At 41.1% G+C, this 25,971-nt stretch overlaps 1 protein-coding gene across 1 annotated transcript in view; it reads right to left on the reverse strand.

Moving 5' to 3' along the window:
• Positions 1–25,971, reverse strand: part of LOC126183913 (outer dynein arm-docking complex subunit 3) — a 409,835-nt gene that overhangs the window by 334,205 nt on the left and 49,659 nt on the right. The window contains exon 2 of the mRNA XM_049926257.1: positions 19,388–19,509. Within this exon, the coding sequence (XP_049782214.1) occupies positions 19,388–19,509 (122 nt within the window). The remainder of the gene's footprint in view (positions 1–19,387; positions 19,510–25,971) is intronic.

The following is a 25,971-nucleotide window of genomic DNA, read 5'->3' on the forward strand; positions in this document are numbered from 1 at the left end:
AAATAATTCAGAAAAACGTGGGGTAAATTTTTACCCCGCCTTGTTATTTATGCCTCGGGATTAGCACCTTGTTACTCTAGGGTTAATGACGATCTACTCACTGTAGTGGAGACACATCGATTCTTATGACTGGTTTTTGACGCCCGATTGACTTGGCTTCCTCACCTTCGTCAGCTTAAGCGGAAGTGCTGGCAGCACCTCAATGCCCTCCGCAGCCTGAGCAACACCAACTGGGATGCAGATCGCTCTACGCTGCTGCAGCTCTACAGAGCCCTTGTTCAATCCCGCCTTGACTATGGGAGTCTGGTTTATGGTTCGGCGGCGCCCTCGGCGTTGCGTTTACTCGACGCAGTGCACCTCTGTGGCGTTCGCCTAGCGACAGGAGCTCTTAGGACGAGTCCGGTGACCAGCGTCCTTGTGGAAGCCGGAGTGCCTCCATTGCAGGTTAGGCGTGCACAACTGATAGCACTGATAGCCAGTTATGCAGCACACGTTCGTAGTTCTCCTGCGCATCCGAATCGCCAACTCCTTTTCCCATCCACAGCGGTTCATCCCGTGTATCGGCGGTGCAGGTCAGGGCTTCCTATTGCAGTCCATGTCCGATCCCATCTTTCCGAACTGGAGTCCTTGCCTTTATCACCTACTCTCGAGGCCCATTCACGTACACCTCCACGGTTTACGCCGGCCGTGCGGTTCTGGCGCTGCAGTCTGGAACCGGGAGGCTGCTACAGTCGCAGGTTCGAATCCTGCCTCGGGCACGGGTGTGTGTGATGTCCTTAGGTTAGTTAGGTTTAAGTAGTTCTAAGTTCTAGGGGACTTATGCCCTAAGATGTCGAGTCCCGTGGTGCTCAGAGCCATTCGAACCATTTTTTTTTCCACGGTGTACATCTAGGCCGCAGCTTCGCCCGGACCTTTCACACGGCCCTAAGGACTCGGTCAACTGCACAGCTCTCTGCTGCCACTTCCTCTCGATTCTTGACGAGTAGCGAGGCCACAAAGTGGTTTACACCGACGGTTCAATGTTTGATGCTCATGTCAGCTTCGCGTATGTCTACGGAGGACATACGGAACAGCATTCTTTGCCCGATGGCTGCAGTGTTTTCACTGTTGAGCTGGTGGCTGTATTTCGTGTTCTTGAGCACATCCGTTCATGCCCTCGGGAGGCGTTTCTTCTGTGTACTGACTCCTTGAGCAGCCTACAAGCTCTCGACTAGTGCTACCCTTGTCATCCTTTAATTGCGACCATCCAGGAGTCCATGTATGCCCTGGAATGGTCTGGTCGTTCACTGGTGTTTGTCTGGTCCCCCAAGGTCACATTGGAATCCCAGGCAACGAACTTGCCGACAGGCTGGCCAAACAGGTTACAGGGAAACCGCTTATGGAGATCAGCTTCCCTGCAACTGACCAGCGTTCAGTACTACGCCGCAAGGTTTTGCGGCTTTGGGAGACGAAATGGCATAACATGAGCATGCACAACAAACTGCGTGTCATTAAGGGGACTACGAATGTGTGGCAGTCCTCCGTGCAAGTCTCTCACAGGGACCCTATGATTCTCTGCCGGCTCTGCATTGTCCATGCTTGTGTGACTCACGGCCACCTCCTGCGCCGTGATGACCCACATCAGTGTCGGTGCTGCGCCCGGCTGACTGTGGCCCATATCTTGGTGAGCTGTCCTCCTTTGCCTGCTCCACGACAGATTCTTCAGTTACCCGACTCGTTGTCATTAATTTTAGCCGACAATGCCTCATCGGCTAATTTAGTTTTATGTTTTATATGCGACGGTGGGTTTTACCATTCTACACTCCTGGAAATTGAAATAAGAACACCGTGAATTCATTGTCCCAGGAAGGGGAAACTTTATTGACACATTCCTGGGGTCAGATACATCACATGATCACACTGACAGAACCACAGGCACATAGACACAGGCAACAGAGCATGCACAATGTCGGCACTAGTACAGTGTATATCCACCTTTCGCAGCAATGCAGGCTGCTATTCTCCCATGGAGACGATCGTAGAGATGCTGGATGTAGTCCTGTGGAACGGCTTGCCATGCCATTTCCACCTGGCGCCTCAGTTGGACCAGCGTTCGTGCTGGACGTGCAGACCGCGTGAGACGACGCTTCATCCAGTCCCAAACATGCTCAATGGGGGACAGATCCGGAGATCTTGCTGGCCAGGGTAGTTGACTTACACCTTCTAGAGCACGTTGGGTGGCACAGGATACATGCGGATGTGCATTGCCCTGTTGGAACAGCAAGTTCCCTTGCCGGTCTAGGAATGGTAGAACGATGGGTTTGATGACGGTTTGGATGTACCGTGCACTATTCAGTGTCCCCTCGACGATCACCAGTGGTGTACGGCCAGTGTAGGAGATCGCTCCCCACACCATGATGCCGGGTGTTGGCCCTGTGTGCCTCGGTCGTATGCAGTCCTGATTGTGGCGCTCACCTGCACGGCGCCAAACATGCATACGACCATCATTGGCACCAAGGCAGAAGCGACTCTCATCGCTGAAGACGACACGTCTCCATTCGTCCCTCCATTCACGCCTGTCGCGACACCACTGGAGGCGGGCTGCACGATGTTGGGGCGTGAGCGGAAGACGGCCTAACGGTGTGCGGGACCGTAGCCCAGCTTCACGGAGACGGTTGCGAATGGTCCTCGCCGATACCCCAGGAGCAACAGTGTCCCTAATTTGCTGGGAAGTGGCGGTGCGGTCCCCTACGGCACTGCGTAGGATCCTACGGTCTTGGCGTGCATCCGTGCGTCACTGCGGTCCGGTCCCAGGTCGACGGGCACGTGCACCTTCCGCCGACCACTGGCGACAACATCGATGTACTGTGGAGACCTCACGCCCCACGTGTTGAGCAATTCGGCGGTACGTCCACCCGGCCTCCCGCATGCCCACTATACGCCCTCGCTCAAAGCCAGTCAACTGCACATACGGTTCACGTCCACGCTGTCACGGCATGCTACCAGTGTTAAAGACTGCGATGGAGCTCCGTATGCCACGGCAAACTGGCTGACACTGACGGCGGCGGTGCACAAATGCTGCGCAGCTAGCGCCATTCGACGGCCAACACCGCGGTTCCTGGTGTGTCCGCTGTGCCGTGCGTGTGATCATTGCTTGTACAGCCCTCTCGCAGTGTCCGGAGCAAGTATGGTGGGTCTGACACACCGGTGTCAATGTGTTCTTTTTTCCATTTCCAGGAGTGTATATAGGTTTTAGCGTATGTCCTTTGTCCCTTTGTGTTCTCCACTCGAATGCTTTTAGGGTGGACGTTTTAATGTGTCGCAGAGTGGCTATCTTTTCCTTTTTATTCTCGTGATCGGCCAGCCACGGTCATCTGCTCTCTTGTTTTTACCCCTTCTACCTGTTTCTTCCTTCTCTCTGTGGTTTTCTTTTCCTGTTTTTGTCCATAGTAGTGTCGGTTGTCCTCCTGTCGTTCTTCTGGTTCTTCCTTTCTCTTGTTATTGTGCTGTACATCTCCTTTCTTTTCTTCTTTCCGTTGTGTAATTATTTTACTGGGAACAAGGGACCAATGACCTCGCAGTTTGGTCCCTTTTCCCCCTTCTTTTAAACCAACCGACCAATCTAACTTGCTGTTCTGATGTACGTTCCGTGCCTCATCAAATATTTCGGATCTTTCTACATTGCATTTCATGCAGCTCTCAGTTCTGACAATAATCTGAGTGCGACAGCTTTTCTGAAGGGCAGTAAATTCAGGAACTTTGTTACATATGCTATGGCAATTTACTGTTAAAATTATTTGGCAGCCAAAGTGGCTTTACTTTGTATATGTTTTGATTTTGCTCTCTGCACACTGACTGGCAATCATTCATTACAGGAGCTCAGACTATCGCCTAGCCTAAAAAGTCCCTCGTGCAGTCCACAAGTACTCTGCTATCCGAGTAGCTGCTTCCTATGTTTAGCACAACCCTGACGATCGAGAGGAATCCTACGATTCTCCACCTCACAGTCAGCGCCGAAAGTCATATTTGGTCCTTCCTCTTCACGAGGACCACAGGAGAGGCCCAATTACTCTCTGAAGGTTTAGTGATGTCACTTGCAGCAGCTTCTCCATTTCCTCCCAGATAACCTATCGTTCAGCTGGCAACACTATGTGAGCCCAATTAATAGGTGAGTGAGTCGCAGTACTCGTATGTTATTGTACCGAGGGCTGCTCTATCTGTATTTTCTCTGCTCTGGATTTTAAAGCATCCGAATACTGATGCAAATGGCTATCACTCACCAATGTTTTTCCTCGGTCAGCCCGTGTCCCACTGGGATTCTGATAGTAGCTTCCTTCCCTGCGTTGTCTATAGTGGTAGCAGAGCACAATTCTTCATCATGACAATAATTTACTTATGCACATATCTTTATAGATGAGCTACGGCTGCTCACAGCAATTACTGATCCGAGGTTCTCATTGACCACCTACAGTGCTTAAGATTGTCGATGGTATGTAGATTTCTTTTGTGAGCCTGAGTAGCTTTATGTAGTTGAAAAAAGCTTCACAGTTTAACTGAGCATATGAATTGATGATAGGAACACATTTCATTGACGATGGTGGGACAATGACTTCAACTGCAAATGACTGGCCTGAGCTACCTTCACTGTGTGTGATTGTTGAAATAGCTTTGTCAATCTGGATCTCTGATGCTCCACAGTCTATAACTGCTTGCGATGCCTGCAAGAAGTTTCACCTAAAAATAAAATCGAGACTACATTCTGTTAAAATGACAGACCAAACTGGCTGTGTTTTGTCTTTGATAGTTGTTCGTACAATACATGTTCCTTTCAGTCACAGAACACAGCTGGCAACAATAAGCGTTCAACATTATATTAAAGTTGACTAGTGCCCAGACAGATTGACCAATGATGATGATGTAAATGGGTTTTCCTGACATCTGGGTAGCTGTCACCCATGAAGGATTTTCATCTGTGGTGATCTCATCACGATAGATGGTTGCCTCACTTAGTTTTCCCGAATTTGGTGGCTAGACAGTAGTTTGATACCTCTATTACAGTGAGAGGGAGAGACTGCAGCATGTTGGGGAGCGACCTCTTCCAGGGTACTGCGATGCCTTTTGTCCCACAGGTTGACTGTAATCGACTGCAGTCGAGTGGTGCAAATGGGACTGTCATGATGGCTGACTTCTTGCAGTGTCATAGTTGTCTAGCACTTATCTTCTATCTCTGCCATAGGTTGTAAAATATACGGGGTGTCTGCAGTGAAAACTTGCATGTTGTCTTCTCTCTGCCAAATGTCTGTTCTTCTGTGGAGCACTGTACTTGGCAGACAAGTTGGTTGTACCTGCACTACTTTGGTGCTGGGTTGTCGTTTGACAATGGTGGCTTAGGTCCAAGTTGGCCAAGTCTATTCTTCATGGTTCATTTGAGTGGTCACATGTGTTGGTGCCAAAAATTGATACATCTCTTCAACATTTTCTATTACCTCTTGACTTATGAGCTGATATTTCTTGTGTACTAGATCCAAGAGTTCTGTCTGCCATAAAATGCTGCATCTTTTCTCTTAAGACCTGGCACATGAGAAAGGTGAGGACATGGTGTTTTTCCACCACTTCCTTAGGGACGACATTTGGGTGTTCGTCATACTTCTTTCCTTGGACTCTTTCTCTGTTGTCTTTCCTTCATACACTGATACCACATGATGAATTCTTCTCTTTTTGTGACTTACTTTCCCAGAAGTCTTCTGTGACTCCATCCATCAAATGTGACGTTTAGCGAACTTCTGTCAAATTAGACTTCACAATGAGGCAAAGGGCCAAAACATTCTGTATGGAATACTGTGTCATTTTGCCATGATGTTAGGCCCTGCTCCTTAGTTCTCCTTCCTCTAAGCAGATTTGCCATTGATTGTCACCAAATGTTTTCTCCAATTTGGTGTGGAATTTGTTCCAGATCTTTAGCTTATCTTCCTTGTTCTCAAACTATAGCTGGGTTTGCCATTCAAGTAAATGTATACAGTTGCCAACCACATCATGTTGTCCCACCTGTTGTATTTGGTGACTGTTAAAATCTTTCAACCATTTTATCAGGTCCTAACCAGAGTCTCCACAAAACGCTAACAATTGCCTGATGTGCAGCTGACTTACTCCTAGCTCAGAATCCATTGGTCTCCTGAATATATGGGCCACTGGAATGAAGTGCTGCTCGTATGTCGATTGGTATCTGTATAGGTGACAGCTTTTATGTTGCCTAACTAGAACCATATAGATGTAGATGTTTTGAAGTGCCCAATATCTCCACCAAACAATGCCACATTATACCCGCACTCAACTTTGAATGTGAATTGTCATCAATGAAATAAGACACGTATCACTGAAAGGGTGCAGCTATTTACACAAATTTTGAATATTCCAGAATGCTATTATTTATACATGCTGTACACTGAATATTGAAGAATACTCAAACATTAAAAAATATATCAAAACCCTTGCAGATTTGATAAATACTAAGTAATAAATAACTGCGGGTGGTAGGGTTTGAACTGGTGACCTGTAGCATGCCTGCCAGGAACACTAACCACCACACCACACTGTCTACAGCACAGCTTGTGGCAATGTTCATTTCATATACATACACAACATAAATGAATCAACATTAGTATTCAAGACCATCTTTGGGGTATATTTTAAATAAAATGCCTTTATTTAAGCTAGTTTCATGTGGTGTTTGTGAATGAACCATCACACCATAAATCTGTGCTGACACCATTTTAAAGTATTGTAAACCCAGATCTTTGTGACTGTCTTGGGTTTTCTTGTGTTTGACAGCTGGGATATCAGTCTGCTATTTTTGGCATATTTAATGTTGATGAACAGATTGTCAATATGCATAATCTTGTTCACTTTCATTTGTGTGTGGCAAACAGTTTAGAATAGAGAGGAATATAACAATTGGTATTTTTAGTTTCTTGAAATGCAGTCTACAAGACTGTTTACTTTTGACTCATCATATGCTTTTGATTGTCTTTTTACCAAATATGATTATTATTATTATTTCAACAGAGGGGTTACCCCATAACAAGAACTCCATATGTCAAGTAATTGTGGAAAAAGGCATAGTAGGCATTGAACAATAGCTTGTCAGGAACACATGACTTAAGTTTACTTAACTCTTTCAAGTCTGGTGGTACAATTTGTGTACCACGTTATGTTGCACCAAGGTTGTATGGTGGTACATTATTTGCACCACCAATTTGGATGCATAGAGCAGCGCATTCTTGTGGTAGATTACTTGAACTACTAGTAGTGCATGTTCTTTGTAGTTCTTAGACGTATGCACCAGATGGCAGTTGTTACTGGGTTCTTGTAGCAGCACCAGTACTCCATATTTCTATGTCAGGTGTGCTCAAGTATACTGTGGAGACATTGTTTGTGCAACATTGTTATTTGTTACCTGCTAGCGGAAGTTTCCAACAAAATTTCTATTGGAATATGTAAGTACATTTGTTTATTGTAGTTTTTTGTGTTGTTCAGACTATTTCTATGTGAAATTATTAAAACGTATCTAATTATTCATTGGTTCAAAATATGTACCACTGTACCACAACAGTCAGTCTACTTCAAACATAGGTAAATCTTACTCTTTACTTTTCAGTAACAATGAGGGGTCAGAGATAGCTGACTGAGTCTGAAATTTTGAAAGCCCTTGAAGAGGATATTCCATCTGACATATCATTTGATAGTGGGGACAGTGATGACACCAATGACAATTCTTATTGTCTGGAACCAACTACATCCAAAACTATTCTATTTGATTCTGATACGTCAAGTGATTCTGAGGATGAGTGACCAGCTACCGTTTCAGTGATCAGGTCACCAGAGACTGAGCTAAGTCAAACCGTCACAGTGCATCAGACTCCATCTGAGATTGCTGATCATCAGTCGAAGACTGAACATAAGTGGAGCAAAACTGAACGCCCTACTGATGCCCCTGCATTTACTTCCCAGTGTGGTCCCAGTGTTTTTATTGTGGAGTTAGGCACACCAACACCACATCAGTTATTTGGAGTTCTGCTTTCAGATGATATTATGGATTTAATTTTGTTTTAGATGAACTTATATGCGCAACAGTCATCTCTGACTACTGGTACTTATGTGCCAGCATCCATGGCAGAATTAAAAACTTTCTTAGGGACAAATATCTTGATGGGCATAAAACCACTTCCTAGTTACAGAGACTACTGGAGTTCAGGTGCTGGTCTACATGATAGTTATGTGAGTCAGCTGATGTCAAGGAGGCTTTTCGAATGGTTTCTCACCAACGTACATTTGAATGACAATAGTAAAATGCCACAATGAGGGGACACCAACTATCATAAACTTTATCAGTTGCATCCTTTCCTAGAAAGAATTTCACATAACTTTCATAAAGCACTTAATCCAAATGAATGTATGGCAGTGGACGAATCTATGATTAAATTTAAAAGAAGATCTTCTATAAAACAGTACTTCCCAAAGAAGCCTATCAAGAGAGGCTACAAGGTGTGGGTACTAGCAGACAAATCTGGCTATGCATGGGAATTGGATATTTACACAGGAAAGAAAGATAATGCTGTGGAAAAGAAACTGGGAGAAAGAGTTGTGAAAGACCTCACTGAAAATATTAAAGGTAAGGATCACAGAGTTTACTTTGATAATTATTTCAGTAGCCCAGATCCCTCCCATGAATCATGGACCTTGCTGTTGGTGGGGAGGCTTGTGTGCCTCAGCGATACAGATGGCCGTACCGTAGGTGCAACCACAATGGAGAGGTATCTGTTCAGAGGCCAGACAAAAGTGTGGTTCCTGAAGACGGGCAGCAGCCTTTTCAGTAGTTTCAGGGGCAACAGTCTGGATGATTGACTGATCTGGCCTTGTAACACTTGTTGTGGGTTGGCAAGAGAGCCAACCCGGTATACTTGAGGAAGCCGAAAGGCACGTGTTTTAGCTCATGCAGGCTAGCGTGAAGTCTGGAACAGGACAAGGAAATTAGACTTTAGAAAAAACTGACATAGCAGGTGGAATACTTAACTTTAATCCATAAATGGTGAACGTCGCTCTTGACGGTACATGTTTTACAGTATCAATAGTAACTGGTAATGGCGTAGCTGAAGGCTATGCTAACTATCGTCTCGGCAAATGAGAGCGTATTTTGTCAGTGAACCATCGCTAGCAACGTCAGTTGTACCACTGGGCGAGTGCTAGGAAGTCTCTCTGCGATCACTGATAGTGGCGACACGCGGGTCCGACGTATACTAACGGACCGCTGCCGATTTAAAGGCTACCACCTAGCAAGTGTGGTGTCTGGCGGTGACACCACAACACTAACCAAAACAGCTTTGCTGTGCTGGTACTGTGAACGGCTGAAAGCAAGGGGAAACTACAGCCGAAATTTTTCCCGAGGGCATGCAGCTTTACTGTATGGTTAAATGATGGCGGCGTCCTCTTGGGTAAAATATTCTGGAGGTAAAATAGTCCCCCATTAGGATCTCCAGGCTGGGACTACTCAAGAGGACATCATTATCAGGAGAAAGAAAACTGGCGTTCTACGGATCGGAGTGTGGAATGTCAGATCCCTTAATTGGGCAGGTAGATTAGAAAATTTAAAAAGGGAGATGGATAGGTTAAAGTTAGATATAGGGGGAATTAGAGAAGTTCAGTGGCAGGAGGAGCAAGACTTTCAGTCAGGTGAATACAGGGTTATAAATACAAAATCAAATAGGGGTAATGCAGGAGTAGGTTTAATAATGAATAAAAAAATAGGAGTGCGGGTAAGTTACTACAAACAGCATAGTGAACACATTATTGTGGCCAAGGTAGACACAAATCCCATGCCTACTACAATAGTACAAGTTTATATGCCAACTAGCTCTGGAGATGATGAAGAAATTGATGAAATGTATGATGAGATAAAAGAAATTATGCAGGTAGTGAAGGGAGATTAAAATTTAATAGTCACGGGTGACTGGAATTCGAGAGCAGGAAAAGGGAGAGAAGGAAACATGTGGATTGGGGGTAAGAAATGAAAGAGGAAGCCATCTGGTAGAATTTTGCACAGAGCATAACTTAATCATAGCTAACACTTGGTTCAAGAATCATAACAGAAGGTTGTATACATGGAAGAATCCTGGAGATACTACAAGCTATCAGATATATTATATAATGGTAAGACATAGATTTAGGAATCAGGTTTTAAATTGTAAGACATTTGCAGGGGCAGATGTGGACTCTGACCACAATCTATTGGTTATTACTGAAGAAACTGCAAAAAGGTGGGAATTTAAGGAGATGGGACCTGGGCAAACTGACTAAACCAGAGGTATACAGAGTTTCAGGGAACAATTGACAGGAATGGGGGAAAGAAATACAGTAGAAAAAGAATGGGTAGCTCTGAGGGATGAAGTAATGAAGGCAGCAGAGGATCAAGTAGGTAAAAAGACGAGGGCTAGTAGAAATCCTTGGGTGACAGAAGAATTATTGAATTTAATTGATGAAGAAGAGCAAATCTAAAAATGCAGTAAATGAAGCAGGCAAAAAGGAATACAAACATCTCAAAAATGAGATCGACAGGAAGTGCAAATGGCTAAGCAGGGATGGGTAGAGGACAAATGTAAGGATGTAGAGGCTTATCTCACTAGGGGTAAGATAGACACTGCCTACAGGAAAATTAAAGAGGCCTTTGGAGAAAAGAGAACCACTTGTATGAATATCAAGAGCTCAGATGGAAACCCACTTCTAAGCAAAGAAGGGAAAGCAGAAAGGTGGAAGGAGTATATAGAGTGTCTATACAAGGGCGATTTACTTGAGGACAATATAATGGAAATGGAAGAGGGTGTAGATCAAGATGAAATGGGAGATACGATACTGCGTGAAGAGTTTGACAGAGCACTGAAAGACCTAAGTCGAAACAAGGCCCCAGGAGTAGACAACATTCCATTAGAACTACTGACAGCCTTGGGAGAGCCAGTTCTGACAAAACTCTACCATCTGGTGAACAAGATGTATGAGACAGGCGAAATACCCTCAGACTTCAAGAAGAATATAATAATTCCAATCCCAAAGAAAGCAGGTGTTGACAGATGTGAAAATTACCAAACTATCATTTTAATAAGTCACAGCTGCAAAATACTAAGGTGAATTCTTTACAGACAAATGAAAAAACTGGTAGAAGCCAACCTCAGGGAAGATCAGTTTGGATGCCGTAGAAATGTTGGCACAAGTGAGGCAATACTGACCTTGCGACTTATCTTAGAAGAAAGATTAAGGAAAGGCAAACCTACGTTTCTAGCATTTGTAGACTTAGAGAAAGCTTTTGACAATGTTGACTGGAAAACTCTCTTTCAAATTCTGAAGGTGGCAGGGGTAAAATACAGGGAGCGAAAGGCTATTTACAATTTGTAGAGAAACCAGATGGCACTTATAAGAGTCGAGGGGCATGAAAGGGAAGCAGTGGTTGGGAAGGGAGTGAGACAGGGTTGTAGCCTCTTCCCAATGTTATTCAATCTGTATATTGAGCAAGCAGTAAAGGAAACAAAAGAAAAATTCAGAGTAGGTATTAAAATCCATGAAGAAGAAATAAAAACTTTAAGGTTCGCCGATGACATTGTAATTCTGTCACAGACACCAAAGGACTTGGAAGAGCAGTTGAACAGAATGGACAGTGTCTTGCAAGGAGAATATAAGATGAATATCAACAAAAGCAAAAGGAGGATAATGGTATGTAGTCAAATTGGTGATGCTGAGGGAATTAGATTAGGAAATGAGACACTCAAAGTAGTAAATGAGTTTTGCTATTTGGGGAGCAAAATAACTGATGATGGTCAAAGTAGAGAGGATATAAAATGTAGACTGGCAACTGCAAGGAAAGTGTTTTTGAAGAAGAGAAGCTTGTTAACATAAAGTATAGATTTAAGTGTCAGGAAGTCCTTTCTGAAAGTATTTGTATGGAGTGTAGCCTTGTATGGAAGTGAAACGGACGGTAAATAGTTTGGACAAGAAGAGAATAGAAGCTTTCAAAATGTGGTGCTACAGAAGAATGCTGAAGATTAGATGGGTATATCACATAACTAATGAGGAGGTGTTGAATAGAATTGGGGTGAAGAGGAGTTTGTGGCACAACTTGACAAGAAGAAGGGACCGGTTGGTAGGACATGTTCTGAGGCATCAAGGGATCACCAATTTAGTATTGGAGGGCAGCGTGGAGGGTAAAAATCATAGAGGGAGACCAAGAGATGAATACACTAAGCAGATTCAGAAGGATGTAGGTTGCAGTAAGTACTGGGAGATGAAGAAGCTTGCAGAGGATAGAGTAGCATGGAGAGCTGCAGTCAACCCAAGTCGAAAATCTTTACCTATGCTGAAAAGTGACAAGGAAATGAAAAGGGGTGACTATGATTGGGCTACTAGCAATATAGGCCTTAGTGTGATGAAGTGGAAAGGTAAGAGATACGTCCATCTGCTTTCAAATTTCCATGATCCAATCCAAACAACAGAGGTTACAAGAAAGGAAAAAGATGGAAATGAAATAAACGTTTCTTGCCCCATTGCTCTCTCTGATTACAATGCCAACACGAATTGTGTAGATAAATTTGATCAGCTGAAGGACGTATATGCAACTGACAGAAAGAGCAGAAAGTGGTGGCACAAAATATTTTGGTACTTTATTGCTGCCACTGTGGTGAATGCTTTCATCATCCATACAGAAATGAAGTTGCCTAAGATGACACTGAAGGACTTCAGAAGAGAAATCACAAGGGATTTAGTGGCACCTGCCTTGGTAGCTTCCAGAGGTAAAAAGTGAAGTTTGAGCAGCCATCTCCAGTTCAACAAGAAGAAACCCTATGTTCCGAAATCTGTGTGCCTTGAAAGTTCATCTCATCAGCCAGAAAGATGTACAAGGAGTAGATGTGCAGCATGTAGTTCCAACAAACAACAAATTCGCACCAACTGTATGTGTAGTGTGTGTAAGGTTCCTCTATTCTTAGGGGAAAGGAAGACATGCTTCCAAGACTATCATGCATCTTGATGCACGGTGGTACAAAAAATGAACCACCTCCCTTATGACCAACAATGATTATAAAAATTGAATTTTTGTGTACAATGGTAATAATTATGTTCATTCTATTATAAATATGTTGCTTCTATGAATTTTTGACAATAAAAATAAGTCGTGTACTTCTAGGGCAGTTTTTTGGTCAAATTAGTTGTACATGAAAGAGTTGATAAGTATGGAACATGTGCTAACAAAGATATTCAGTATGACTTTTCCATTATCATTCTGAATCAAGATGATTCTTAAGACATTTGACAGAAACACAATCATTGCCATCATCTTTAATATATAAACTAAATTTACAATTTTATCATGATTATCACACAATTCATTAATTCGAAACCATACGCTGGATGCTCTGAGATGATCCTAGCTTTGACAAATTTTGTGTCATCTACATATAGTGTGGATTTACACAACATAGTACTAGGCAAATCTTTAAAGTGGATTATGAATAGTAAAGAGACCAATACAAAACTTTGTAGCACTCCCCATGTGACATTAAGTACATTTAATCTTCTGTTGTTGAACTATACTATTTGTTTGCTACCTGTCAGGCAGGATCTGATCAAAGAGAGTCCTAAACCTTGCAACCCATAGTCTAGAGCTTTTTAATCAGAATCATGTGGTTGCCAGAGTCAAATGCCTTGCTGAGATAAAAAACGATTCAAATGAGGATAGTAAAAATGAAACAATATCTTTATCTGCTTTTGCCATTGGCAAACCAAATCTGAAACCATACTGAGAGTCACTTGGGATCTTATTTGTAGATAGATGTCCACAGACTTGGAGCTGCATTCAGTACTCTGTTACTTTTGAAAGGATGGGTACAAGATAAATTGTGTGGTAATCATTGTCAAGTGACTTAGCACCTTTTTTAGCAGATGCATAAAAACTGTCATTTTTAAGGCTGAAGGGAAACAGCCACTACTGAATAGCCAAGTAATCAGTTGACATAGTGGGCAGGCAACTATATCCATAATTTTTTACCACAAATTGGAGAGATCATAAATGTCCTTTGGCTCTGAGTGATTTAACTTTCCTACTGTTGTGGTAATATCACTCAGTTTAACCTTTTTCCATTGAAAGGCAGAAACAATATGTTCAGTGTGCTTCAGGAAGTTGTTAGCATAATTAAATTTCAGGATGTTGTCAAATTTATGGCTTTGTCCATTTGTGGCAGTATTTTTTCAATCATAGGCATTGATGAAGAAAGTATTGAAGTTATCTGGAGTGGTGCTAACACCAGAGGAAGTATTTTTGCTATTCTTATTTCTACTCTCTCGATAACATCCAATGTGATTTTCCATTTGTTTCAAGAGCTGTTAATGTTGCTTTATATTTTTTACTACTTTTGGGCAACAGATTTTAAGCATATCTGAGAGTGCATCGATAAATAAATACTGTAAATGCACCCTCTAAGTGAGAAGAATTTTAGTTTTTAACTTTAATCAGATAATTTTGTGGTCTGATAAAAATAAATATTGAACAATGCAAATTCCTACTGGTTTTCATGAACATTGGTAATTACATTAAGACAGGAAAATTACCTAGCTGAATTGCCATTAAAGCAAATAAGGTCATGTGAACTTAGCATATTACAAAAATAAGTTGCTTGGATGCCCTTAGCCTTATGTCAATATTTATGCCTATGAAAATTAGTTGTATTTTTCAAAATATGAGATCATTTTCTCTCATGACTCTGCAAATGGTTCATCTGTCTAGTATACAGTATACAGATACAATTATAATTTTTAATTCAGGGAGAACACCAGCTGTTTCTAGTGTATTTCTTATGCAGTAATCATTGTAATTGAGAACAATACATTGTAGATCTGTGCCATTACTGTTATATGATGGAAGCCCCTCTGTAGTTTTTTCTCATCACTAGTCAAGTGAGAGCAGAGGGAAAACCTCTCAGACTGGCTGTTCAAGAATGTCTTTTTAGATTAAAAAGTCGCTTTTTATGCTGTCCCACTTTTAGGTCAACACACTTTGTCCAACGTATAACAAAGTTATACTGTGAGCAGATTCAGTCCCTGAATCCAAGTGATGTGGTACACTGGTTAAGGTAATGGATTCATCTTTAGGGATTGATTACTAGCTCCCCATATCATTATGTGACAGTACTGTGCTCTCGAATCATGTCTTACAAGCATTTTGACAAAATTTATTGTTGAGCATGAATACCTGCTGCTAATTTGCAAATGAATGTATGCACTTATGAAAAAGATATCCTTTGATTTAATAACACTAATACACATTTCAGTGCTCTCAGGGGATATCACCTCGTCGGAGGCACTTTCAGTGCTGGGCGGGAAGGCTAGCATGCTCCGTCAAAGTCAAGAGGTATGTCAGCAGTAGCATAGCTACTGGTAGGGTCACCCAAGTCGGAATGGTCTTGATGGAGGAACCAGACAAAGTGTGTCCCATAACATAGGGCAGAGAGGGCTCTATAGGCGTGGTGATGCCAACTTCCCTAAAGGAGTAAACCCAACACAAATCCTGGTCCTGCAAGTTGGGGGTTGGGCAAGCAGCTAACAACATCTTCCTATAAAAAAAGACCTATTCAGAAACCTCAAAGAAAAGAAACTGGACTGATACATGGACAGCAACACAGCACCATTAAAGAGAAAGGCAAAGGCAAACTAAAAAGGAAAAGTGATGTTGTTTATTGGAACCTAGAATGTAAGATCATTATACAAGGGTGGGAGACCTGAGGTCACTGCTAGACTAGCTCGATAAAGCCAAGGCAGGCATAACTGCCCTACAGGAAATGTGATGGAATGGGCATGGAGTGCTTGATATGGGAAGCTGGGTGATTTTCTACTATGGTCCATAGAGCAACCACAAATTTGGTACAGGCTTCACAGTAAGTCAAAAATTTAAACATATAGTGGGTGAATTTGCTGGAATAACATCTATAATCTCACAAATGAGATGGAAGACCCAATCCACAATTATCAATGTACATGCACCTACAGAAATAGCAGATGACCAAGATAAAGATGCCTTCTATGAGAACTTTAAGGGAGCCTATGATTGGATGCCCTGTGCAAGATGTTAAATAATTATTGGAGACCTCGATGCATAGACTGGAAAAGAAGATCATAACCATCCAGCAGTTGGAAAGAATAGCCTCCATGAATATACAAATGATAATGGACACAGATTTGTTCAGTTTGCACTAGCACATAATATTGCTGTAGGGAGTACTATATTCCCACACGAAAGGATCCATAAAGCAACATGGTGTAGCCATGAGCAGCATGCCTTCAACCAAAACTATTATTTAATTATTGACAGCAGGCATTTCTCAAACTTACTTGATTTGTATACCTAAAGAGGAGTTAATGTGGATTCAGACCACCACCTTGTAACTGCGAAACTAAGAGCCTGAATATCTAACACAAGAAAAGAGGAGCGTCTCGAAGAAAGTATATGGTATCAAAGCTAAAAAATGAAGATATTGTTAAAACATACTCTGAGGAGATTACTGAAAATCTTGCACTATACATTCCTAGTGTAAATGGTACTCTGGATCAGGAATGGAGTGCTTGCAGGGGTGCAGTCATTAATGCAGCAGAAGAAGTGCTAGAGAAAGAAGGAAAAAAATCAAGAAATTCCTGGTTTGATGAAGATTGTAAGAGAATAAGTTATGAGAAAAACCAGATTTACTGGAAAATGCTTGAGAAATAGTATACACATTTAGTGGTAAGAAATTATCAAGATAAGGGAAATAAGAGAAGAAACTGCATTGGAAGAAGAAAAGGGAATGGGAAAGAAAGCAGACTGAAGAATTGGAGACAGTTGGAGAAACAAATTATTTATTTATTTATTTATTTATTTATTTATGTCAGAAAATTCTATTAGAAAATTAACAGTGGAAGAAGAACATTCAAGTTGTGTATTAGTATTTGTAACAGTAAAAATTAGGAATTACAAACTGATGACCAAGAGATGTTGGATGTTAGGTAGAGTATTTTAGTGAATTGCTGGATGCTCCAGAGCCCCCTATTGAAGGGATCCTGATTCACCCAGAAGAAGATGGTGAGGCCATAGTCCCTCCTCTCTCTCTCAAGGACAAGTAGGCAAAACAACTGCCCAACTGAAGAACAATAAAGCATCAGATAATGATAATATAACATCATAACTACTGAAAGCCACAGGAGTTGATTTAAATTGCAGGGTATACAGGATTTTGTGCCTCATCTGGAATCTGTTGTGTTCAACACACAAAAAAGGAGATATATTTAAATGTGACAATTTCAGAGGCAGAACACTCCTAAATATTGCATATGAAGTATTGTCAAATACCTTGTTTAGTAGACTCTGACCCATGGCAGAAAACATTATTGGAAGTCATCAGTGTGGATTCAGATGAGGAAAGTCAACTGTGAATGAGGTATTTACTCTCTGGCAAGCAATGGAAAGGGCCATTGAATTTAATGTTTGTATGCACCATCTTTTCATTGATTTCAAATTTGCATATGATGCAATAAACTGGGCTAAGTTTTAGGGCAATGGAGGAATTTTGGGTGCCTGGGAAGTTGGTGCGTTTGATAGGGGTCACCATAAGGAATCCCAAGTGTGCTTTGCGAATGCAGTCTAGGCTGTCACCCCAGTTTCCCACACGAACTGGCCTAAGACAAGGAGATGGGCATTCATACCTACTCTTCAATTTGGCATTCGAAAAAGTGGTGCATGAATCGGGTATGCAGACAAAAGGTACTATCTACTATAAGTCTATACAATTGTTGGGATATGCAAATGATTTTGACCTAATGGGTAGAACATTAAGAGCTCTACAATGTACTTTCTCAGCTCTAAAACTGAGTGCAGAGGAGATGAGCCTGAAAATTAATGAAGGAAAGACCATGTATAATGGTAAAAATCAACCCCTAAAGCCCACAGTAACACTTGATGGATTGACTTTTGAGCGAGTGGAATATTTCACTCACCTGGGCACAAAGACAGAAGTAAATGGCAGTACTTTGACTGAAATTATGGCCTGCATAAGTGTTTCTAATTGATGTTATTTTGGAATGCTGCAACATTTTAAATCCAAGCTTCTGTCATGAGAGATTGAGTGCTGACTCTATAAAATGCTGATATGCCCAGTACTTACGAATGGCTCAGAAACATGGATAATTACAAGGCAGGGTGAAAGAAGACTGAGATCACATGAAAGAAGTATTCTGAAGAGAATCTTTGGACCTGAGGATGAAAATGGTAGTTGGAGAAAGTGGAGAAATGATGAGCTTTATGACTGCTATAAGGAGTATGATGCAGTCAAGCTCAAAATGTCATGTAGATTGAGATGGACTGGACATGTAATATGACTCTATCAGACAGATACTGCAATGAAAGCCAGCTGCAATGAACTTGGAGGAAGAAGAGCAAGAGGATGACCAAGGTTGACATGGAGTGGCGATGTTGGAGAGGGCGCTGCCCAAGTTGGTTGCTGTTACGGGAGGTCTAAAGTGAAGTCCAGAGAGGAATGGTATGAAATTATCAAGGAGGCCAAGTCCCATCCTGGGATGTAGTGTCAATGGAAGAAGAAGAAGAAGAAGAAGAAGAAGAATACACATTTCATTCTTTTGCCCTGCAGAACCTACAACATAAATAAAAATTTGTTTATTGAATACAAGGAGTTCTTAAGAAAATGCATTTTACATTACTGGCTAAGACATCAATGAATACTTTAACTGTAACATAATTTTCCTCTATATCTACATCTACATCATACTCTGCAAGCCACCTAATGGTATGTGGCAGAGGGTACTTTTGGTACCACTATCTGATCGCTCCAACCCTGTTCCACTCGTGAATAGTGTGTGGGAAGAATGATTCAGTAAGCCTCTGTATTGGCTCTAATTTTTCAAATTTTCTCCTCATGGTCAATACGCAAGATGTATGTGGAGAGAAGTAATATGTTTTCTGACTCCTCCTGAAAAGTGCTGTCCCAAAATTTCAATAGTAAATCTCTCCATGAGGCATAATCCCTCTCGTGTAATGCCTGCCAGTGGAGTTTACGCCAAAATTAATTGGTGACTAACGAAAACCATTTCTGGATCTAGTACTGTATACTGTGGTTCTGTACTTACCAATTCTTTTAAACTGTGATGAGTTATTTACAATAAATTTCATTAGAGGATATATGTACTGTGAAGCTACAATTTAAAAGCAATGTTCTTTACAGTGTGTCCACAAGATCATCGGTCAGTGCCCAAGCAGAATTCTCATATCATGCTTTTATGCAATGGAAACTTATTTATAAAAGATGAGACTGTATAAATGAAATGCAGGATATCTCACCTGTCCTGGTTTTCCTCGTTCAAGGTACATTTCTTTGATTTCCTTCTTAAGCTGAACAATCTTCTCTATGTTTTGTTTCTTTTCTGCATCACATTCTTCAAAATGAGCCTTACGTTGTCCCTCTGAAATTGCATTTTTTTTTAAGGGTGGAAGAAAATGCTTGAAAGTTATTCAATGAATTTACTGATATTCAGACAACAGCAGTAAAACATTGTGTGAAGTAGTGGTAATGTAATGAACAACAAAGTATCAGTTGTTACAGATGTCATGTGACTAGCGATATCTTTTTCAGCTAGATGGGCTGAAGGCAGAAAGTAACAAAGTTCAGAGAGAGGCTAGTACTGAAACAAACACTCAGTTTCAGATAATAATTATATGGCAAAATTCTAGCATAAAGGATTCATGCAAATAGCTGTTAGCTGTAAAGTGCTGATCCAATTTTAATCCTGTTATTGTAAAATGTCAGCCATCTTCATTGTATCAGAGAATATGTAAACTAAAGAGTAATATTAATTAACTAGATTTCCATCAGTGAATTAAAGTAATTAAATGAATGACATAATCTGACTCTCTGACCATTCTGTGGCCAGTTCCATAGCTATATCAAGTGTTATGGGGTTAGGGCTAATATTTACTTCCGCAAAGCATCTATGGAAAAGATGTTTGAGAATAGTGATGTTAACAAAACCTACTCAGAGCAGTATCTGGAAGTATGTGAACACATTTATGAATAATTCATCATCCACTTTAATCCTAAATATTTATATTGCTTTTAACTCCAACACCTAACTCTGATTTAACAATGGACCACACTGCCTTTGTTGTACTTTTATGTTATAAAATGAACTTATTGTTTGCCATTTGTGTGGCTACCTTCACAGCTGCTTTAAATACAGCTTTATAACATCTAATTTACTTACTAAAAATTCCTATTTTAGTTATACCGTTGTTCATTGTGGAGTTGCCTTTTCCTGGCATTGGGAATTCTTATACCATGAGTTGTCCATTTAAGTTTAGTAGTTACTTTATTACCTGTGGTTCCAAGTGGAAAGGCTTTGCTGAACATTTCAAGAAAACTACATAAAAATTTCACAAAGTTAGCAGGCATGTTACTGGAACTACAGCTGTCAAAAGGTCATGTAACCTCTCTTAACTTACTGCTCAATATAACCGATTTTTTTTCACGCGAGTTCCTTTTCATATGACTTTTGCTGTACAAAACTTCTCTAATGATCTTTAGTACCTTAGTAAATATTGTGGAGTGGTCAGAGATCCTGAAATCTAAGCAGTATTTATAAACATCTTTAAATATACAATGACTTACAGCATTATTAATACAAGTCACTGATTGTGCATTTACTCCAGTTGCTTGATTGAAGTTGACTTTGAAGCCATAGTTTTCTATTATGTCAATGAATTTTGAAATATTATTGCTTTCAGTTATGATATAAATACTGAAGTCAGTAGCTTTTACAATCTTTTTCCTCTTATTTTATTGAGTTTTTCAAGTAGGAACTGAAATTGTCCAAAAAAGCTTCAGCTGTTGTTTCTCTGGTACTCCGTAAATAGAATCTACTGGTGTTTACGTCCCTTAATTTGACATGGGAGATCTCAGATACACTTTTCATTCAAATAAGTAAAATAATTTCTTATTTAATCTCAAAATTATGAAGTGAGCTTGAGCCTCCATGTGATTTCTCTTTACGAAAGCTATTAGCTACTTTGAAATTTTCAATTGTATTAAGAATTTTAATAATCTCTAAATCAATATTCACTAAGAAAAATAACTTAGATATTTCTACATTGAGAAAGATTAATTTGAAAATTCATTGACTTCAAAAGTTTTGTTTGGAAAATCAGCACTTAGACCATTGATATTTCAGTGCATAAAATTATGGACTTCCTATCTTATTTATGTGCTACAGAAGAATGCTGAAGATTATATGGGTAGATCACATAACTAATGAGGAAGTATTGAATAGGACTGGGGAGAAGAGAAGTTTGTGGCACAACTTGACCAGAAGAAGGAATCGGTTGGTAGGACATGTTCTGAGGCATCAAGGGATCACCAATTTAGTATTGGAGGGCAGTGTGGAGGGTAAAAATCGAAGGGGGAGACCAAGAGATGAATACACTAAGCAGTTTCAGAAGGATGTAGGTTGCAGTAGGTACTGGGAGATGAAGAAGCTTGCACAGGATAGAGTAGCATGGAGAGCTGCATCAAACCAGTCTCAGGACTGAAGACCACAACAACAACATCTTATTTATGGTTTAAAACATGATTTTTCTTAGGTGGCATTTTGATGTTACCTATTTTGATAATAAACAATGATCATTCCCATCTTTCATTATAACTTACTATGATTTAGAATTTTACATGGTTGGGTGGAATATGTTTGGCCTGCACCATCGTAAAATTTTGAAAGAACAGAGATGAAAGCTGGAAGAAGGATCAAACATGAGTCATCCAAAATTACTAAGGAAATAGGAAGTCTGGGGAAAGCAACATGATTACCTATGATCTGCGTCCTGTACAAAGTCATGTTCGCAAGGATGCAGTCCTACAGACCAATCTGCGAAAAGGTGTAGTTGGAGAGTAGAATTCCAGCATGGGAAAGGAAGGTGTACTGTAACTGCCATTCTCACAACACACTTACTCACAAAAGAGTTGTAAACCCTATTTTGAAACTTCCTGGCAGATTAAAACTGTGTGGCGCACCGAGACTCGAACTCGAGACCTTTGCCTTTCGCGGGGTAAGTGCTCTACCATGTGAGCTACCCAAGCACGACTCATGCCCCATCCTCACAGCTTTACTTCTGCCAGTACCTCGTCTCCTATCTTCCAAACTTTGCAGAAGCTCTCCTGTGAACCTTGCAGAACTAGCACTCCTGAAAGAAAGGATATTGTGGAGACATGGCTTAGCCACAGCCTTGGGGATGGTCCCAAAATGAGATTTTTCACTCTGCAGCAGAGTGTGCACTGATATGAAACTTCCTGGCAGATTAAAACTGTGTGCTGGACTGAGTCTTGATCCGGCACACAGTTTTAATCTGCCAGGAAGTTTCATACTGTGTGCTGGACTGAGTCTCGATCCGGCACACAGTTTTAATCTGCCAGAAAGTTTCATATCAGCGCACACTCCGCTGCAGAGTGAAAATCTCATTCTGGAAACCCTATTTTGTTCATGCCCATGTCATAACCTCTCTTGTGTTTGACTGATCCTCCAAGTACTTTAATGCCTCTGCCAAAATTAAAATGTGATTGACATACATTAGTGTTTTTATTTCTTCTCCGTAAACTTAAATTTCTCTTCCAAATTTCTTATTGGTTTCCTTTACTGCTTGCTCTGTGTACAGACTGAATGATCTGACAGTTAAGTTATAACACTACCTCACTCCCTTCTCAATTACTACATATTTTTCATACTTACCAATTGCTATAATTACAGTCTGGAGAAATTGTGGAATCCATTTTGCTTCCTGCACTTTATCCCTGAAAACTCCAGAATTTTAAAGTTTAGATTCCAGCCAACATTGTCAAAAGCTTTTTCTAAATCTATAGTTGCTATGTGTCTTTCTTCAATCTATCTTCTAAAATAAGTTGTACAATCAGTATTGCCTAACAAGTTCATACATCTGTTCAGAATCCAAATTGATCTACCCCACATTGGTTTCTACTGGTCATTACATTCTTTTGTAAATAATTTGTGTTGTTATTTTGCACCCATATCTGACTAAACAATATTTCAGTAGTATACCTGTGAGCACCTGGCTGCTATGGTACTGTGATTATCACATTCTTCTTGAAATCTGAGGGTCTTTCATCTGTCTCATATATTCTGCACATGAGGTGGAACAGTTTTGTCATGGTCAGTTTTCCCAAGAATCTTAATAATTCTGAGAGAATGTCATCTACTACAGGTGCCTTGTTTCAACACAAGTCTTTCAGTCCTCTGTCAAATTCTTCTCATAGCATCACGTCACCCACCTTATCTTTGTACAATTCCACGGGTTTTGATATGTATACAACAACAAAATTTTACAATAAAAATTAAGCACTACATTTATATTTTACATTGAAAATTAAATGTTTGCATTAGCATCCCACACTATTATAGAATTCTTCTGTTTCATAAACACAGCTGTCAATTAGTAGATTCTGTACATGCCACTCAAATGAATTGTATGGTAGATCTCTCACTGCCAGGGGTAGTTTATCATGCAGCTCTCTGCCAGTATATTTGAAGCTATTTTGGGACTTATTTAAACTAATATATTCTAAGCGTATATTGTTCCTGTTTCTTGTTCCACAATTGTGAACAGAACTACTATCAATTAAACTCTCTGGCTGTTCTTTTATTGAGAGGAGACAGGCTTTAATGTAGAAGGAAGCTACAGTTAATATTTTTTTGTTCTTTGAAATGTGGCCTGCACAAATCTCTGTTTGGAATACCTGTAATTGTTCTCACTTTTTTTCTTTCCACAGTAACACTGTTTTCACATCAGAAGAGTTTCCATATACGAACTGCATCTGGAAGATAAGTTAATATGACGACTGAAGCTATTCCTTACTGACACAGGGTTTTAATTTGGATAGTCAGAAAATTACACATGATAGTTTAACACACAATTGGTCAGTGTGTGAACCTCATTTCATTTGTGAGTCAAAATAAATACCTAGTGCTCTGAAAGATTCACACTCACTTTCTTTTTCACATAGTTTGTGGAGATAGAAGTATATTGTCTCAGTTTTGTTTAATTTTTCTGTAGCCACAGCGGAAACATAAAAGCCATTCTCAGTGTTTTCCTTATATATTTCAAATGGCCATCGTGAGGATTGTATCATCAGCGCATATTACTGTCTTGTAGGGCAAAGAACTAGCTAAATCATCAAGCCCAGGACTGACCCATGTGACATTCCTGTAGTGACAGGTAGGGTGTTTGAACTACAGTTGTTTCCAGTGACAACTTATCTCCTAAGAGATATGGTTTGACTAATAAAAGTTTAATATCTTTGATTCCATTTCTTTTTAAATCTAGACATTAGGTTAGTGTGTGATACAGTGTTCAAGACCTTGCTCAGACCAAGAAGAATAGCACAAGCAAAAGAATGGCTTGCAAAGAATCCCAGAACATCTATAACTAGAGATTTTACAGCTTCAGTCGTGGGTAGATCAGGCTAAAGCTATATGGTGAAGAAGAGAGATTAGCTTATTGTTGTCAAAGTAGCTACATAGTTGCTCTTTCATGCAATTTTCTATGATGTTAAATGTTATGTGGACGAGGGATGAGGGAGTCTGTAACTGTCAGGACTGTTTCTATCTCCCTTTTCTTCTTTTTTTTGTGGTTTTAGGGCGCACAACTTCAATGGTCATTAGCGCCCTGACGACGTTAAGAATGCACCGCGAGGCACAAGTTTAAAACAACAACTAAAAGGGAAAACACGATAAAAGACAGACTGACAGGCATAGGATTAAAAAACAGCATCATCAAATGTCCTTAGTGAGGTTTGTCAAATTGATAAAACGAAGAACACGAGCAGCTGCTCGTGGGTCATCCGCTAAAACGGCATCTAAAGTACATGGCAGGTTAAGATCGAGACGCAGTGCGTTAAAATCCGGGCAGGACATTAAAATGTGGCGGACCGTCAGCAATTGCCCACATGGGCAGAACGGTGCCGGCGCAGCCGTCAGCAGATGGCGATGGCTGAACCGGCAGTGTCCAATTCTTAACCGGGCCAAAACTACCTCCTCCCGCCGAGAAGGGCGTGAGGAGGACGTCCAAGCCACGGGAAGAGGTTTCAAGGCCCGAAGCTTGTTGGCTGTAAGGGCAGCTCAATCGGCATGCCACAGCGATAAAATGCGCTGACAAATAACCCTGCTAAAATCTGACGAAGGGACACAACAAGAAGCTGTCCGAGGCTGGAGGACCGCAGCCTTGGCCGTGGCATCTGCAGCTTCGTTCCCAGGGATACCGACATAGCCAGGGACCCACATAAAGCTAACCGGAGAATTGACGTCCACCAGCTGCCGAAGAGAGCGTTGGATCCGGTGCACGAAAGGGTGAACCGGATACGGATCACTGAGGCTCTGGATGGCGCTCAGGGAATCGGAGCAGATGACATAAGCAGAATGTCGTTGGCGGCAGATGTAAAGAACAGCGTTGTAGAGGGCAAAGAGCTCAGCTGTGAAGACCGAACAATGGCCATGGAGCCGGTATTTGAAACTTTGTTCTCCGACAATAAAAGAACACACGACCCCGTCATTGGTCTTAGAGCCATCTATATAAATGAAAGTCATATTGATGAACTTCGAACGAAGTTCCACAAAATGGGAGTGGTAGACCGAACCGGGGGTAACCTCTTTTGGGAGCGAGCTGAGGTCAGGGTGAACGCGGACCTGAGCCTGGAGTCAAAGTGGCGTGTGGCTCTCGCCCGCTCGAAAGGTTGCAGGGAGTGAAAAATTAAGGTGTTGAAGGAGGCGACGAAAGCGAACTCCAGGGGGTAGCAGGGCAGAGACATACAACCCGTATTGACGGTCGAGAGAGTCGTCAAAAAAGGAACGATAAGATGAATGGTTGGGCAT

This window comes from Schistocerca cancellata, chromosome 4, assembly GCF_023864275.1.
Source record: "Schistocerca cancellata isolate TAMUIC-IGC-003103 chromosome 4, iqSchCanc2.1, whole genome shotgun sequence".
Classification (NCBI taxonomy): Eukaryota; Metazoa; Arthropoda; class Insecta; order Orthoptera; family Acrididae; genus Schistocerca; species Schistocerca cancellata.